The 17,406-nt window shown below is 45.7% G+C and overlaps 1 protein-coding gene across 1 annotated transcript; it reads left to right on the top strand.

Annotated features, from left to right (window-relative positions):
• The first annotated feature begins 3,394 nt into the window (after positions 1-3,394).
• On the top strand, positions 3,395-17,148 carry LOC125706018 (AMP deaminase 3-like). The gene is made up of 16 exons (XM_048972445.1): positions 3,395-3,536; positions 4,145-4,207; positions 7,421-7,622; positions 8,346-8,502; positions 9,207-9,372; positions 9,491-9,710; positions 9,878-10,007; positions 10,378-10,572; positions 11,109-11,240; positions 11,676-11,839; positions 12,063-12,189; positions 12,422-12,585; positions 12,747-12,867; positions 14,451-14,624; positions 14,820-14,930; positions 16,702-17,148. The coding sequence occupies exons 2-16, from the start codon at positions 4,150-4,152 to the stop codon at positions 16,876-16,878; spliced, it is 2,298 nt and encodes a 765-aa protein (XP_048828402.1). The 5' UTR covers positions 3,395-3,536; positions 4,145-4,149; the 3' UTR covers positions 16,879-17,148.
• Positions 17,149-17,406: the final 258 nt, after the last annotated feature.

The following is a 17,406-nucleotide window of genomic DNA, read 5'->3' as shown; positions in this document are numbered from 1 at the left end:
GATGCCTGTTTGGCTCTGGTGTCAATGTGTACCGTATTAAACCCGACATGGGTCATGTGATTTATACAAGGATGCTGGACATTGCACACACATATGTGTGTACCCCCCCCCCCCACCCAGAATGTAGCTGCATTCCTGCTCCGCATATCTGCTCTCTGCCCCCCCCCCTCTCCAAACACATACACACACACATACCCTAGTCCTCAGCCAGACATAACTAGTCTCATCCGGCCTCAGCCGGCCTGGCAGCTTCCAGGAGGGGTGTTGGTGGGGGGGGGGTCCAGGATCAGGGCGGATTCATCCATCCATGCCTTCTCCTCCCTGCCTGTCAGAGGAATGCTGTGGGGTCCAGGTCTCACTTTCCCAGTAAGTCAGTACTCCTGTTGACCAGCAGGGGGCAGAGCACTGAGCACAGGAGCTACACTGGGGCTGTCGTTCATCAGGACAGCATCTGTGTAAAGTTTTCCCAAGCCTGCAAACTGCCTGAAAGACTTTGCAGTGTGAAGGAGGTGCAGCGATGGCAGATAGACCATTGAGAGCACTGTCACCGTTACAGCAGTGTGGAGAATAAGATCACCTCCACCTGCCTTCAAACTCCTAAAAGACAGGGGGCATCAAACTGACCTTCTCATCTCTCACTTTACACCCCCATCAACTCTGCTAACCCTTGTCCTCCTGGGGTTCTCACCAAGCCATGTCGTTCATCCAGTGAGGGGCGTCTTACAGCTTCTACAGTCCCAAGAGTAAGCAAGAGTAAACGCTTCACAGCTGTTTGTCAAACATTAAAAATCAAGCATTCCTGCATCGATAGCCTCTTGCTTTCCCGCTCATTTCTAGTACTAGTTCATAACAGCACCATAAACACCTATGTGCCTGTCATTCATACATCCTTGAAGGCTTAGTTTATGACCCGAAACTATGACAGTTAGCCAAAGAGGTAAATATAAATGAGTGGCTTCATTGAGGTATATAAGTAGCTACTTTAGGTCACGGATACATCCGTTATGTATGTTCATGAGTCAACAGGGGGGCTGATAGACATTATGCCCCCCCTGTGATAAATAAGGCCATCACACAATCCATCTGCTGGCAGGGAGTTTAAGTTTCTTTCCTGAACCACGCTGAATCAGGCACCAGAGGGACTGTAACGCAGAATAAACTGATTCTCTGAGCAAAAGGTGGTGGCCAAAGGCAACAGCAAGCCTACACCGCCCTCTATCTTTGGGTCTTATTACTGCATTTGATGTTATCGTTCTTGACTCTCGCTGACTTTGCGGCACACCTCAAAATGCCCTGGTTCCAATTGACTTGTGGTGGCTTGGGCTGGAAAACTGGGGGTGTTTGGGCCTTCTCAAACTACAGGCCGCCACCCCACAGAGCAGAAAATAGCACCCTTTTACCTCACCACATCATCACTGCAGATTCAAGCTGTTTTTAACAGCTGGATTATCAAGGGTAGAAGCTCTAGACAGTTTTTTCTTTGGGAGCGAAAAGGTACATCCATCCATCCATCCATCCATCCATCCATCCATCTTCCAACCAATTATCTAAGAGTTGGAGAAGATCCTAAGTGACCCATTGAGGGAAGATGATGTTAATCTTTGCAAAGACACTTTTGGCTTGGGGCTGGGAAACAGCCTGTGGTCAAGACCCACAATGACCAAACCAGCAACAGTCTGCCGGCTAAATACAGATTTCTGAGAGAATCTCAGAACTGGATCCTTATGTCCATTGTTACAATAATCGCTTTACTGTTCAACTGGGCACATAACCATCCCACTTATTTAAGAATGGGTCCAAATCACTGCAAAATTTAATTATGTGAATGAAGTTTGGGTCTGATTAAAAGTGTCAGCCGTTATGTAGCTATGGTTACGGGCATCCCAGGCTCAGAAGCCACAGAAAAGCAAGGCTGAGAAAATTCCCAGTCTTCTTCTTGGGTTAAGTTGCCATGAGCTATTGAGTCTTTGGCTCACTTGTTCAATCTTCTTTGCTGCATCGTTATGGTTACGCTGCCTGGCTGACTTGTTCAGTGTCCTTTGCTGCATCGTCATGGTTACGCTGCCACGTACTCTGAGCCATGCTGACTGTCTGTGGGAGCCTACAGCATTGTGCCCCTCCCACCCTTAAGGACTCTTCAGGGCAGATGCAGAGTAGATACTATCTGCCACTACTGTGTCATGGGGCAACTTGACATAGGTCCGTAATTTATTACAGTCCTATATATATTAGGGGTTTAACGATGTAGCGTAGGACGAGATATTGCGATTGAAAGGTAGAGGCCTGGAAATGCACCGTGGCACAAAGTTGTTTAATGTCAACGCAAGAGGGCGCAAGAGGCACAATGTTAGTCTTGCATTGACATTTTATTTTTGCGTTTTACACTGGAGGCTGTGGAATGAAGGTAAAAACTGCAAGAAATAAATTATTTGAAAACAGCTTTTTTTTTTTTTTTTTTGCAAATGTACATGACATGAGGAAAATAAATCCATCCACCCACCTTCATACTTCGTATGCAGGTCAGGGTGATGGGCATCACAGGGCATGAGGCTGGGTACACCACAGATGGGATGCCAGGGCACACGCGCAGATTCACATAAAGAATCATGCTTTTGTTCAGACACCAATCAGCCTGTGTTAGCCGTCTTTGGACTGCATGAAGAAACTGGAGCACTCGGAGGGCAACGCATGCCGCGTGCAAACAATGCAGAAGCAAACAGAATGGGAAAAACGAACAATGGGAAAACAAGATATTGTGAGCTTTAAATGGCTGACATTACAATTCAGAATGTGATTTAGCAGGGTGCATTAACTAGAGAGCGACAGAAAAGCATTTTCATTCTTACGTAAATGGTACATTTTCTTTAATCTAAACTGAAAAGTGCGATTAGAAGTAAAATAAGTTATGCATTAACCGTTTTCCTTGACGTCTATGACAGCATGCAATATCCTGTAATGACATCACATCATCTGTAGATGGCACCCCAGGCACGTTACACTGACGACTATGTAAAGTTAATTTTTTTTAATGGACATCTACACTGTAACAACAACTGCTTTTCAGGGCACGGCCGAGTTGTGTAGGTGTGCATATCTTTATATTCGTTTTTAAAACCAAACAGCCCGATTAGATTAAAAGTACGGCTGACTTAATTGATCTCTGGAGAAATTTCTACTGCATACAGCAGCAAGAACTCACAAATATAGTGCAAAGACAGTATGCAGAGCGCAAACAAGTAAACGTGGTGCAAACAAATTTAAAATGCACACATTCCGAAAATAGAATATCCCGAATATGGTAGTATTATAAAAATAAATAAATGTTTGCAAATAATAATAACGACGATGAACATAATAAGAGAGTGACGTTTTGTATTTTACTCTTAGGAAAGGCGCTCCTTTATCTGAGAGTTACTGCGATGACAGTGAGGAAGTGAAGGGGTTAATTGGGTGCAACTTGCGGCTGTACAGCAAAATTGTTCCTGTCTCACCAGTACTCCCTTACCCCGTCTCACTGCAGGCACGGAGAGACACTTGTAAGTACTTTCATTGCCATCATTATCTTAAATTAGCCGGAACTTTTCAACGCTGCTGTAATGATCGAAGAGCGCCTCCGACTTCTTTGCGTACCGTTTCTTACCGAATCTTATTTGCAGCTTTAATCGCCTGTTGTTTCACACCTGTTTGTACGAAAACAATACGTGTTAACGTCTTTATATTAGTACGGGATCAGTTCATGATTTATGAAGACAAAACAACGGCAATAAGGACGTTATTGTTTTTAAGAAAGTAACTTTTGAAAGAAAGTGAAGTCATGCAGGACGATGCAGGAAGTGACTGTTTACTGTACAGTATTACAGTATGGTGGAGGAAAAAGGCTTGCGCATCTACTAAGTTATGTGGTTTGCAGCAAATGTACTCTGGGGCAGAGAGAGTCGGGCAGGAGGTCAGCTGTCGGGGCCGCTGTGCCCGCTGGAGAAAGTGTCCCCCCCCCCCTCCCCGTCTGAGTGTGAGGTTTTGCGCCTTCAGTTCCCCACCGTTACACGCATGGGCTCGGGCATTGCCCAAACACGCCTGCCAGTGGGGTAGAGGACCCCTAAGTGCCTTCTTCAGATTCCATCACTGAATTCCCCCTTCCCACCAGGAAAAATGAGTCGACGTGAAGTCCCCTTTACCAAGCAGCAGTCCTTCTCCAGCCTCATGAAAGGTAAGTTTCATCAGTCTCACCATCAGAGTCTCTGACTAAGTAACTTACTAGTTAAGCAGCGCAGGATTACAGTGATCATGCAGGCTATCCTTTGCAGCTGCAGGGCAAGAGGGAGTGGCAGCCCCTGCAGATAAGATGGTGTGTTTTCATGTGTCTGTGGAGGTCTATGAGAAATTAGTACAAGTACAGGCATGGCTACTCTGGAATATCTTAAGTTTTGGCAAATCCCATCTTGAGCAAAGCTTGGAGACTGAGCACAGATTCAGCACCCTGGAGCATTTTTTGGGGGTTAATGACCTTGCTCAAGGGCCTAACAGAGATGTGGCACTCTGTTGAGGACAGGATTTGAACCAGCAACCTTCTGCTTACAGGCACAAAGGCCCAACCACCCTGACCCACCCCACTGTGAACATGTTTCTAAGTCACAAACCGAGGACTTTCCGTGTGCAAGGCGAGCGTGATACAGTAACCACTAGGCTATGGAAATGAAAGGTGGCAGCAGGTTTGGGGAGTATAGTGTGATTAACTGTGACCCAAACGATTCATTTCTATGATAGTCATTGCTTATAGGGTCAGACACTGCAAGCTGGAGGCAGCTCAGTTGAAGCTTTGACAAAAGTGTGCAGTTTTTACCTCTGATGTCTGAGTCTGTAAGCAGAAGGTTGCTGGTTCAAATCCCAAGGTCAGCAGATTGATGTCACTATTGGGCCTTTCAGCAAGGTCAATAGCTCTGAATGGCTTCTCAAAAATGTGTGCATTGGTTTGGATAAAAGTGTCTGCTAAACAAATGGAAATATACTGAAATAAGCTGAGAGACTGTGAGCTGACCTCGACTCTGGGCTGTTTTAAGTGCAAACATTTACAGTTTTGCATCACAAACTGTTTTAAAAAAAAAAATTAAAATATTCAAAAAAATATCTAGTTTACAAATGACAAACGTTGCTCTGTGTTCACTTCAAAAATCTATAAAAACATTGTTATTATTTTAGTGTGCTGACTTTGTATAACTGCTCGTCTTGCCGGGCAGGGTGTGAGTGTGGTTCTGTGGTCACATGAGAGTGCCACATTGCTGTCAGAGGTAGTCAGCCATGCTCTTGTGATAAGAGTCCCAGTTTGGGGGAGGGGGGGGGGGTGTTGGTGCTGATGCACAGCCCCCATATAATGCAGTTCCCCCCTTATCTCATTGCCTGTTGTTCGTTCCCAACTTCACTGTAACCCAACTAGGCTTTGTGTGAGTCTGTGAGAGTGAGCAAACGCCAAGCTTCCAGTGGCAGTGAGGCCAGTCCCTCTGTCAGGCTGCCATATGGGGGGGGGAACGACACACCGTCATAGTCATTACCGGTGTGAATTTCCGCCGCGAAATGGATTTACACTGTACCGTTTATACAACAGCATATTTATAAAATTAATAAAAACAAATATGTTCTTCAAAGAATTTGAAAAGAAGCAGCGACCCCCCCACCCCCACCCCCACCCACCCCCCAGGTCTCTGTGTTGCACTTTCCCCCACGACTGCTTCGAAACTCACGGATGATGGAAAGTAGGCTGAGTGGCTTTCTGGTTTTGGATGTAGATACGGAAGGAGGGCAGAGAGGGAAGTGAAAGTGGAAAGGGGGGGGGGGGGGTGGACAGGGGCAGCGGCGAGGCGCTGAGCTCGGTGCATAGACAATAAGGAAGTGGGCGAACGTCTGACAGAGCCGCAGCCTGCAGTCAATGAGTGTGAAGGAGAGAGGGGCTCCTGTGAGGTCTACACTGATTCCACCTGATCAGGGAAACGCCCGCTTCTCTCTTCCAGAACGTATATACTTCTGCTCCTTTTCTGCGGGGTGACTTGCATAGAGAATGTTGTTTCATGGCACTCATCCTGGTTGTTATGAGACTGGGGTCAAACTAACAACATACTAAAATGTGATCCAACCAGTTTTGGTGATCTATGTATGGGGGAGGGGGCCATGTACTTTCACATAAGCTCAAGAGTCTTTTATTGAGCTAGATGATACATGGTGTACTAGCGTTTAATGGTACACCTGCCCCGTCAATTATGAAAGGAATGGGTAAACATACAAACCGAGTCTTCATCGTGTCCCAAGTCATGGGAATCTGCACACGGGGCCCCCTAGTGCCCAGACGTTAGCATTTAAGTCCCAGCAATGCTAACAGAAACATGTTTTTTTTTGTGCCGCTTTCTCTGGGAAAGCAAACAGGATGCCTGCAGATGTAGTGCTGGTCTGAGTGGCTGGCTAAGATGTTCCTGGCAGAGAATCACAGAGCTGGTAGAGTGACCAACCAAATCCGTCCTCTGCGGGTGTTTTAAAGACCTCAGTCAGCCCGACTACTTGTCTTTGGACGGCAAGAGGAAAGGGGAGTTACCAGGAGTAATCCCACGTGACATGGGGAGAAAATGCAAACTCGCGAATCAAACCCCAAATGCCGGAGGTGTGAGACAACTGAGTCATAGTACCACGCCTATGTTGTTTGTGTCAAACAACATTTGCTTTTGAAAGCAAACTCTATTGTGTGTTTTTACCACACCTTAAGGCAAGGCTTTGAATGCTTTCTGGCAACCCGGGGACAAAAAGTTACCCAGAGTAAAATTACTCCAAAAATGTCAGCTTTTACAGTATAATTTTACAGAAATGGGCATTTCAGTATAACCTCCATAGCGCTAAGCACTATACACTCCATTTACATTGTGCTTTGCAAAAAATAATAGGCATTTGCAGTGCTGTTGCAGTTACAATTCAGTTCATTTATACTACTGATACTAGTCATACTGCTTGAGTAAGGCTCACTGCATCTTACTCAGGTCACTGAGGTTTTTGTGGGCATCAGACATTGTGCGGTAGACAGCTGACTGTCGTATTAATCATCACGTCCCTCGTGGGTGAACTACCTCTCAGTATGGACAGTATGCAATTTATTATGAATTAATTTATATATGCAATGGATGTATGAGCCCTTTCATAACTTCCAAAGGTCTGCCATTATATTTTGTCCTACAGTAGATGAAGATTGGCGGAGAACCTAAAAAACTGCCCTGTCCGGCACGGCGTGTGATTGATACTCGTGTGTGACTGTGGCCATGGAGATAACAGTGGCTGTTACTGTGGATAAGCCGGGATGGTGCGATCGGGCCGTAGCTTGATTCACGTGCAGGGATCTGATGACGAAGTCCGTTTACATATTTTCTATGACTCTGGCGTTTGCCGGCAGAAATGCCTCGGTTTCCCAGGCTCTCGCTGGACGAGGTGGATGCGGATGTACGCCAGCTGGCTGAGACAGGCTTCAAGGGCATCAGGGAGGCCATGGCCCTGTACTCGGTCCCAGAGGAATGCCCCATCAGTCTGAAGCAGGCGAGAGAGAGCGAGCTGCGAAAGGAGCTGGCTGAGCAGCACTCCAAGGAAAGCTCCCAGAGGTGGGCACCGCGCTCTTACCCGCCCCTCCCACATAGCAGTGTCATACTGATATACTTCATGTATGTTTGTCTACTGTCCTATGCTTCATCTGAGTCAACTGTGCCCAGACGAAACATGCAGAATAAGATTTTCATTGTATGGCATAACTGACTGTCTTACTCTGCATATGACAATGAAACTTCCTAATCTCCTTCTTACTACCATCTTTTATCACTTCTTTTCTTCTAGCCTTTCTAGCATCACCTGCTTTCCATGCCCTGCCTGTGATTTTAACAAACACTTTGTAGCATGAACCTAAGATGTGACACGTGGTTCCACGCTGGAGATGTTCCCAAGCTCTGCTTCAGCATCCCCTTCCCATTCATGAGAGTTGGCACCTGAGCGAGGGTGGTTACCGAGACAACGATGCCCGCCATTCCCAAGACAAAACCATTAATATTTAATGCATTTACAGTATAAAAAATATTATGTATTACTATTATTTCTACATTATTTGATTTTATGTGATCCAAATCATTTTCAGTAGATTTTGGCTGATCTGAGAGTAAATGTGATTTTTCATCAAGTTCCCGTTTCATTACTGTATTTCTTAACTTCTACCAGAGCTTCCCATTAAGCCACTTTGGTTCCAGCACCAGGGGAAGCTGAATAGTCCCTGTGAAATATGTCAGTGCACCTGGGCTCTCTGTCCTAAGATCTCTTCACCAACTTTGTTGTTACAGGAAGAAGAACTTCCAGCTGATACGGTCCCAGTCCATATCACTGCAGATGACAGGTTCCCCTGACATCTCCAACTATGTGGAAACTCCTGGCATAATCATGCCACACAATGTCCCAGAGTACCAGAGGGTCACCATCAGTGGGGACTACTGCGCTGGGGTAAAGAGCACCCCAACCTGCTACACCATTGTTTCCCAATCCGGTCCTCTGAGATTCACAACCAGTCCACGTTTTTACTCCCTCCTAGCTCCCTGTGAGACAGTCCACATTTTTGCTCCCTCCCAGCATCTTGTGAGACAGTCTACATTTTTTGCTCCCTCCTAGCTCCCTGTGAGACAGTCCACATTTTTGCTCCCTCCCAGCATCTTGTGAGACAGTCTACATTTTTTGCTCCCTCCTACCTCCCTGTGGGACAGTCCACATTTTACCAAAAACACAAACTGCTGTGGGTCCCCAAGGAACAGATTAGGAAACACTACAATATACCTATACCTTGTTATCCCTGCACATCCTTTCAACCAGTTAGCTTGAATAGAGTCATAACTATAAATCAGTCACCTGTATCAATTAATCTCATCCCCATGTCATTCATTTTCCAGTTTTGTTCAATTTCTGTTCAATCAAGCTATAATGTATCAACAAACCATATTATTTGGAACATCTGATAAGGTTTAATACCAGTTCTATGTCATATTCACATTAGGTTTATGGGTTCGTTCCATCCCACCCAGATGTGGTTAAGTCCAAGAACTGGCAGACAGACACAGTCTAAACTGCAGTTGCAACCTCCTAACCCATTAGATATTCCCTCACTGAAACACGGGTATAAATGAAGGAGATACCCCTTTTGCCCCCCTCCCCAGATCACGGTGGAAGATTACGAGCAGGCCGCCCAGGGCCTGCTGAAGGCCCTGCAGATCCGGGAGAAGTATTCCAGACTGGCCTATCACCGCTTTCCCCGGATCACTGCCAAGTTCTTATGCAGCGCAGACGGCAAGACATGGACGGTGGAGGACGAAGTCCTGCCAGGTGCCTGGCCAGAATGAAAGCCACCACGTGTGACCACAACACCCACATATCCCCACGTATGACATCACTGGGTGACATGTGACTGAGTCACCATATTGTCTTGCTGTGTCCTTCGCAGACACCTACACCGCTGTTAGTGACGGAGAGGACCCATACAGCATGGAGGATATCCCAGACGACCTGCACTACAAACTGCGCCTGCAGGACGGCGTGGTGCACGTGTACGAGAATGCGGATGGCATGCAGCAAGACCAGCCCTACTGCCTGCCCTATCCCGACCTCCAGACCTTTGTCCTCGACATGAGCAAGGTGCTCTCCATGATTGCCGATGGGCCCATGTGAGTCACGTGAACACAAAATGTATACAATCATCAAGCTGGGCGGCATTTGAAGCTGCAGTCTTAAGCACACTAATGCAGTTGCTGCTCTCTACAGAAGTTTGCAGCAAATAAGTAGCAAAGTGTGAGGATGTAAATATGTTTATACCCACTGTGTCTGCTTGCAGTAAGACCTTCTGCCACAAACGCCTGAATTTTTTGAGTTCAAAATTCTACTTGCACGAGATGCTGAATGAAATCGCTGAGCTGAAGGAGCTGAAACTAGTTCCGCACAGGGACTTCTACAACGTCAGGAAGGTCGGTGCAAAATACCTCAGAAAGGCAGGGTTCAATGCACACTGTGACTTGTTGATAGTGAAAGCCCAATGAGATCCAACTGAAAGATTCATGGCCCATTCCAGAAAAAGGAATGTGGTAACAGTAGATCACAATTACATTGACAACCTTCTGGTGAAATTAACTTCCTGGGTTCATGCAGTGCAGATTTTTGCTCCTGATTACCTGAACAGTTATTTGCGTTATCTGACAAATTACTCGCTAAGTAAAGGATGATTGTGGGATTGTATCCATCAGTTACTCGTCATGCCACTCTCTGGTTTTGGAACGCTGGTGTCCTGGCCTTACCGCGCCATCCTGCTTACCTGCAAATGGTGTCGGAATCTCACAGGTGGACACCCACATCCACGCCGCTGCTTGCATGAACCAGAAGCACCTGCTGAACTTCATCCAGACCACCTTTCAGGAGGAGAAGGACCGCGTGGTTCAGGAGAAAGGGGGCAAGAAGCTGACCCTCAAGGAGGTCTTTGACAATCTGAAAATGCATGCTTACGACCTCACAGTGGACTCCCTCGATGTTCATGCTGTGAGTACACATGCCCGATCTCTACCAGGCTTTTTTGGTAACACTTTACTTAAAGCAGCAGTCATGTTTAGTACATTATAGATACCTTCATAATGCATTATAATGATCAGTATGACAATTAAGGATGCTTTCTACTGCATTGTGAAGGTATTCATAGTGCATTATAAATGACAGCTTCATAGAGCATTCATAATGCATAATAAACATGGCTATAATGTGTTATGGCTTCATATAAAGGTTTATAGCTGTGTTTATAATTCATTATGAAGGTATCTATAGTGCATTACTGATGAGAGCTTCATAAAGCAGTCATAATGCATAATAAACATGCGTTGTCTTTTTATAAATATAGTCATGCTTATGATACATTATTATACATTATAATGCATTTTGAAGGTATCTATAATGTATAATGATGACTGCTTTGAGTAAAGTTTTACTGATTGGCATGAACTGTGAGCTCTGCGTTTTCCTTCACCTTCAAGTGACCATATTGGGTAATAGTTCCGTCTGTGTTCTTTTTCTCCTGCTTCCAGGGGAGACAAACATTTCATCGGTTTGACAAGTTCAACTGTAAATACAACCCTGTGGGAGCCAGTGAGCTGCGAGAGATCTACTTGAAGACCGACAACTACATCAATGGGGAATACTTTGCCCGCATGATTAAGGTACCGTTGTAGCTGGTATAAGACGCTGTTACAGATTACAGATTTACATTTCAGATTTTGGTGGTCTGGCAGCCACACTGGCTTACAAGGTCACAAGCCCAGTCTTCAAGCATGAGAGCCAGAAATTCAACATGCTAACATGCTAAATTCAACTATTGGATCAGTCAGTTTTTATGGGCCGACTTAATGTAGATAATTTCCAGTTGTCTGTTTGTGGGTGTGGGACTTGCTGTTTGATAGAGCTGATTAGTATTTCCAAAGCCAAGAATTTGCTTTGAAAGACATCCCAAGCCATTTGCAGATTACTCATATACTGTACGTTTACCAGAGGGAGTTCAACAGTGGCAGACTTCTGTGTTAGTCCGACCACAGGGTTATGCTCCTTGCATACCTGCCACCCTGGGATGATTTGACCTTTGACCCCTTCCACGACAGGAAGTGGCCCGTGACCTGGAGGAGAGCAGGTACCACTATGCAGAGCCCCGTTTGTCCATCTACGGACGCTCTCCTAGTGAGTGGCAAAGTTTGGCCCACTGGTTCATCCAGCAGAAGATGTACTCTCCTAACTTGCGCTGGATCATCCAGGTGCCCAGGATATAGTAAGTAGTTTGGTTCCAGAGAACAGATGCAGAGAATTTGATGGCAGTGCCAGTCGACTCAATCGGAGACATAGGTGGCTGCATATGGCACCTATTTCTTAGGGGGGTGGGCTGTAATTTCACTTTGTCTTGGATGGGAGGTGCTGGTGGTGAAACTTGACTAGGGTGCCATGTGGGTCGGTCAGTGCTGCCTACAACTGTCACACCCAGATTTCTTTGACAGTGACATTTTCAGAGTAAAGAATTTAATACCGAACTTCGCAAAGATGCTGGAGAACATCTTCTTGCCCCTGTTTGAGGCTACGGTGGACCCTCAGCAGCACAAGGAGCTTCACGTCTTTTTGAAACACGTGAGTTTAAAAAAAAAAAAACGTGAAAATGTGCTGTGCACATCTCCTCGACTCTGCTAGTACGCCAAAACCAGGAAGGAGATAAAGATGGACGAACTTGCTTATGTTCCAACACCCAAACCTAAACAGTCGCAGCTTTTTTTTTTTTTAAAGGAACGATGGATGATATCATTCAGAATTTCTGTTTCAAAGCAGCATAACAGCTCTCCTATCTTTTGCTCTCCAACTGTAGGTCACGGGCTTCGACAGCGTGGATGATGAATCCAAGCACAGTGACCACGTGTTCTCCTATAACAGCCCAAAGCCAGAAAACTGGACCATGGAAGATAATCCACCCTACAGCTACTACCTTTACCATATGTATGCCAACATCATGGTGCTCAACAACCTCCGAAAGTAAGTGGTTGCTGCTTGCAGGCTCTGCCCATCCTCACAAACATCTATCTGAACTAATACTAATCAGAGCCATGCTTGTGTGATTTGCTTTAAAATCTTTCAAACACACCTGTTGCTGGGTAATGGGAATTCAGACTAAAACAGTCCCACTCCACTTGTAGGCAGAGAGGTCTGAACACCTTCCAGTTCCGTCCACACTGTGGTGAGGCCGGCTCCATCACCCATCTGGTGTCCGCCTTCCTCACCGCTGACAACATCTCGCACGGCCTCAATCTGAAGCAGGTATGTGCCTCCTTTACCGCATTTCCACCAACAAGGAGCCGGTGCTGATGCCAGGCTACTTCTCACTTGGTGCCATTTGAGAACCTGCCTGCATTTCCACTGGTTTCAATAAAGAACAGAATAGAAATGTTATGAAGTGAGAGTAAAGTGAAGGTTCATATAAATTCCGTTTTGGATTTTACATTTTATAAGCTGCTGAACCAAAATAAATGAGCCATTAATTCAGTTTTCAGAGTATGACTTGTGCTCTGTCTCAATCCCTATATCTACCTTTGTCTTCGCAAAACTCCCCCATCTCGCTTGCTGCTTTACCGCCGTCCTTAAGGATTATGCGATAAAAGAGTCTGCAGAAAACGGAACTTTGCTGTCCGCCTCGTGATCTCTTCGCCACTCAAATGTCGCAATCTTCTATTTATTCGATCTACAACATGTTTATAATTTACTATTAAATCAGATTGATATTTCATTTTCCACAGAATAAAAAAAAAAAAAAAAAAAGACGTAACATTCCTCTAATAAGCTGGCAAATTGTTTCACTGCCAGCACTGGCAATATTACACAAAAACTATATCAGGTATGGATTGAATTTTCCACCTGTCCCACTTTCGCTGACGTTACGGTTCCAAATTCTGGTCCAAGGCCAGTTTTTAGCTGAATAAACTCGCAGAACCAGTTCCATATTGGGAAATAGCCTGGCACTGGCTCCGGCACCACGTTGGTGGAAGAGAGGCACTTGTGTACAGACCAGCTCTGAGACACTTATCATTCCAGCACAATCTGACTGGCCCAGATCACATCCTATTTAGCACATATGTCATGTGACACAAGTTCCTGAAGCAACTAGTGAGAACAGCAGAAAAGATCGTAAGAAGCTCCCTACTTCTACAAGAAACGCTGCAGCAGCATAGCCCAGTTCATCACACATGACCCATCTCACCTGTCAAACAGCCTGTTAACCCCCCCCCCATCAGATTTCTCATCTCCCACCTACCTCATAAACACTGATTAAACGAACATTTGCAGAGACGACCACTGTCAGGGCCGGATGCAGGCACAAGAAAACTGGGCAACTGCCTAAGGCACAACAGGGCCCATACTAATTTACAAAATCTACCTCCCATCAGTGAAATGAATTTCTGGCAACAGGCCTGCCTCTGCCTAGGGCCCCTGAAAAAATCCAGCAAAGTGACTGAATGACTGAGCAGTAATATCTGCTGGTCTGTTGTGCCAGTTAAACTGATAAGAATGTGCATGATCTATCTGCACAAAACTAAGCGGCCCATACAGGCAGCTCCGCGGCAGCGAGTGCAGATATGGTCTGTTCGTAACCTAGCAACAAGGTGACATTCAAATAGTCAGAGCCTGTTACGCAAAACCAAGACATAGGTGCACATGCCCTTACTGGTGTTGTATAGCTAATTAGCACAATTATCAGCTTTCCAGTTTGGTTTTATACAACCCTACAGTCCTGATTAAGAACCATTCTTGGCAGATCCAAGCTTTGTCACTGTGCCACATATGTCACTGCACCACATTTGTCACTGCGCCACATATGTCACTGCTACGTTTTCCTCTGCTCCCAGAGCCCCGTGCTGCAGTACCTGTACTACCTGGCCCAGGTGCCTATCGCCATGTCCCCACTGAGCAACAACAGCCTCTTCCTGGAGTACGCCAAAAACCCGCTGAAGGAGTTCATCCACAAGGGGCTCTGTGTCTCCCTCTCAACAGATGACCCCATGCAGTTCCACTACACCAAGGTGAGCGCTAATCCTACGGGGTCGGCCCGTTGTGACGCTTCTCACTGATCGAACAGCCTTCATTCCCGATTGTGAGACTCCACGCAGTGGCCTTTCACCTCAAACGAGCTTACTATGCAGCACCAGAGAGAGGATGGGATGTGGTACCGCATGCGCGCACGGCAGCCGAGTGTAATGTCACTGTCCCTCCCGTAGGAGGCGCTGATGGAGGAATATGCTATTGCAGCTCAGCTGTGGAAGCTGAGCACCTGTGACGTGTGTGAGATCGCCAGAAACAGCGTCCTGCAGAGCGGCCTTTCCCACGAGGTAAACAGCAAAAATCCCTGGACAAGCCACGACAAACCACTTCATTATCATGCTGGGCCCTCACCACTAGGGTTCATGAACCCATCAAAATTAGGTGCAATATCTAATGGGGTAAAGAAAGGCTGTGCGCAATCAACAAACCAGGAAAATGAAATAAAACCGCAGTTAATTTCAACCAAGCATGAAACACAATATTTAAGCACCCTTTTGCCATTTATAATTAAATTGTGATCATTATTCAGCCCTGTTATCCTGTCATCAATAAGCTCAGACAGGGATAATTACTGCATTTCCAACTCAACACTCCTACAGGTATGCAGAAGATAAGGTATGCAGTAAAGAGACACAGGTATACAGAGGCACACATGTCCTGCAGGCGTGTTCAGGCACAGCTTCTTCATGCCCAGCAAGAATAGTTTTGGGTCTGTGGTAATAAAACAGGGACACCTGCATACATTCACAAATGCGTAACATCTGTATGAACACCTGAAAATGGGTATCAGCTGCAGTGTTGCCAGAGACATTAGTACTGGCAGTAGTGAATTTTGTACATGTGGGCCTTGGCAATGGGCACGATGCTGTGGAAGGTAATTCTTATTACCTTTGTTTAGACACGCGGATCACACACTGCCGTCACTGGAAGTAAACCGCTTCGTCCTGCGTGTGACCGTGCGGCTGCCACATGCCGATTCAGCTCCCGTGATTTTCCAAAATAACTCCTACACAGTCTGAACCCTTGGGAAACACACATACAGACTTGTAATCATATCTTTGTGGGGACCGCTCATTCATTTCTATGGGGAAAATGCTAATGCTAACTATGACGAACGTAACCCCTACCTAGGTCTAACCTTAATCATAAGTAACCAAACAAAACACTAGAATTTTTGCATTTTTAGTTTTTTTTGTATTGCAGTCACAGATTTTTAGGACATTACGTTTTCCCTTATGGGGACCAGGAAACTGGTATTCATATACTGGGTATCCATGACATTGTGGGGACATTTGGTCCCCACAAGGTACAGTATATCTGGACCACACACATGCATACAAAGTTCATACATTCCATTCATTTCTTTGGGCATAACATTAACCCTAACAATCATAACACTAGTCCTTTCCCAGCCCTAACCGTAACCATAAATAACCAAACAAATATACGAGGCGCTGACCCAAAAAATATCCACACAAACTAAAACAGGTTTTTAGTTTCACCACATTATGGAAACAATGTGATAAGTACAGTACCCCCACCCACAGGCACCCTTTATCATGCTCTGAAATTATTGTTTACCATGCTTCCTGTTTTCTTGCACTTCTGTGTAATCTGCATGGTACAGCAAGGGTATTTACCAAGCACTTCCTGTTTTCCACTTGCTTCCTCTGTAAATGTTTGTTCTGCCCTGGTGATGCCCTGCCTTGTCCGCATTTTACATCAGGGATACTCTAGCATACTCTGTCCTCTTTGGGTATACTCCAATGTATACTTTTGGTTTTCAGCATACTCCAACGTACATTTCCTGCTTACTCCGACTTATACGTTCTGCATACCCTAATATAGGCTTTCTTCGCTGGGTATACATTGCCTTTGTTCACAGCACACAGTATGTCCATCCTGCTTATTTTTTTTTTTTTTATCATGACCGAGTTCCGTTGGTCCCACCTATGAATGGCAGACCTGAAGGCGCTAAAGCTGACATTGGTTGCTCAATACAGGACAAGGGCCTGAATTCGGGGTTAATCTGCACTTTCCTACGCTTCGCTCCCGCAGGAGAAGCAGCGCTTCCTGGGCAAGAACTACCTGGATGACGGGCCAGAGGGGAACGACATCATGCTGACCAACGTGGCACAGATCCGTGCGGCGTACCGCTGCGAGACGCTGTGCAACGAGCTCAGTCTGCTGGTGGACGCAGTGAAGGCCACTTCCATGTGCCCAGCCGCCACCTAGAGGAGCGTGACACAGCGACACAGCCACACTCCAAAATAAGGACTCACCCTACACTCTGTCCTTTAGCGCGAGATTCAATTTCGATGTAAGGTACCTTCCGTTTCTATAAGCGCACACTTTTCTTTTTTAAGGCTCGATATTCCCCAAAAAAGCAAACTGCCTACTGTGAATGCCAGACAAGAACTGATAATTCACTGTGAGTAACATGTAATACTTTCTTCTGTTTCTAGTAGTCAGGTACTGTGGGTAAATAAAAAAAAATTCCATTAATATTTGGTCTTTTTTCCATGATGACCTTATCAGGTACATATCAGGTCTGGCTGTTCCTAGAACTTCACCGAGTCAGTCAGCCTTCATAGACAAAGAAATGGGTCAACAGGTCAAAATAGGCTTCGCTGGTCCAAATTTCACACGGACTAGACCACTGGGGGCATGTTAGAAGACATATTCCTAACAACACGGATCACCAAGGATGGGTTTCAGCCATGAATCAGTCAGCTCTACACAACATGCTGTAGATAATAATAA

This window comes from Brienomyrus brachyistius, chromosome 13 (genome assembly GCF_023856365.1).
Source record: "Brienomyrus brachyistius isolate T26 chromosome 13, BBRACH_0.4, whole genome shotgun sequence".
NCBI lineage: Eukaryota > Metazoa > Chordata > Actinopteri > Osteoglossiformes > Mormyridae > Brienomyrus > Brienomyrus brachyistius.
Note: the sequence above shows the minus strand (reverse complement) of the source record. Positions and strands in the feature narration are given on the sequence as shown.

What these genes read in the sequence shown, in the direction of transcription:
- LOC125706018 (XM_048972445.1), top strand. Translation starts at nt 4,150, where the DNA reads ATGAGTCGACGTGAAGTCCCCTTTACCAAGCAGCAGTCCTTCTCCAGC. An exon ending in CTTCTCCAGCCTCATGAAAG is followed by an intron (nt 4,208 to 7,420) that starts GTAAGTTTCATC and finishes GTTTGCCGGCAG; the next exon opens with AAATGCCTCGGTTTCCCAGG. An exon ending in GTGCTCAACAACCTCCGAAA is followed by an intron (nt 12,586 to 12,746) that starts GTAAGTGGTTGC and finishes CTCCACTTGTAG; the next exon opens with GCAGAGAGGTCTGAACACCT.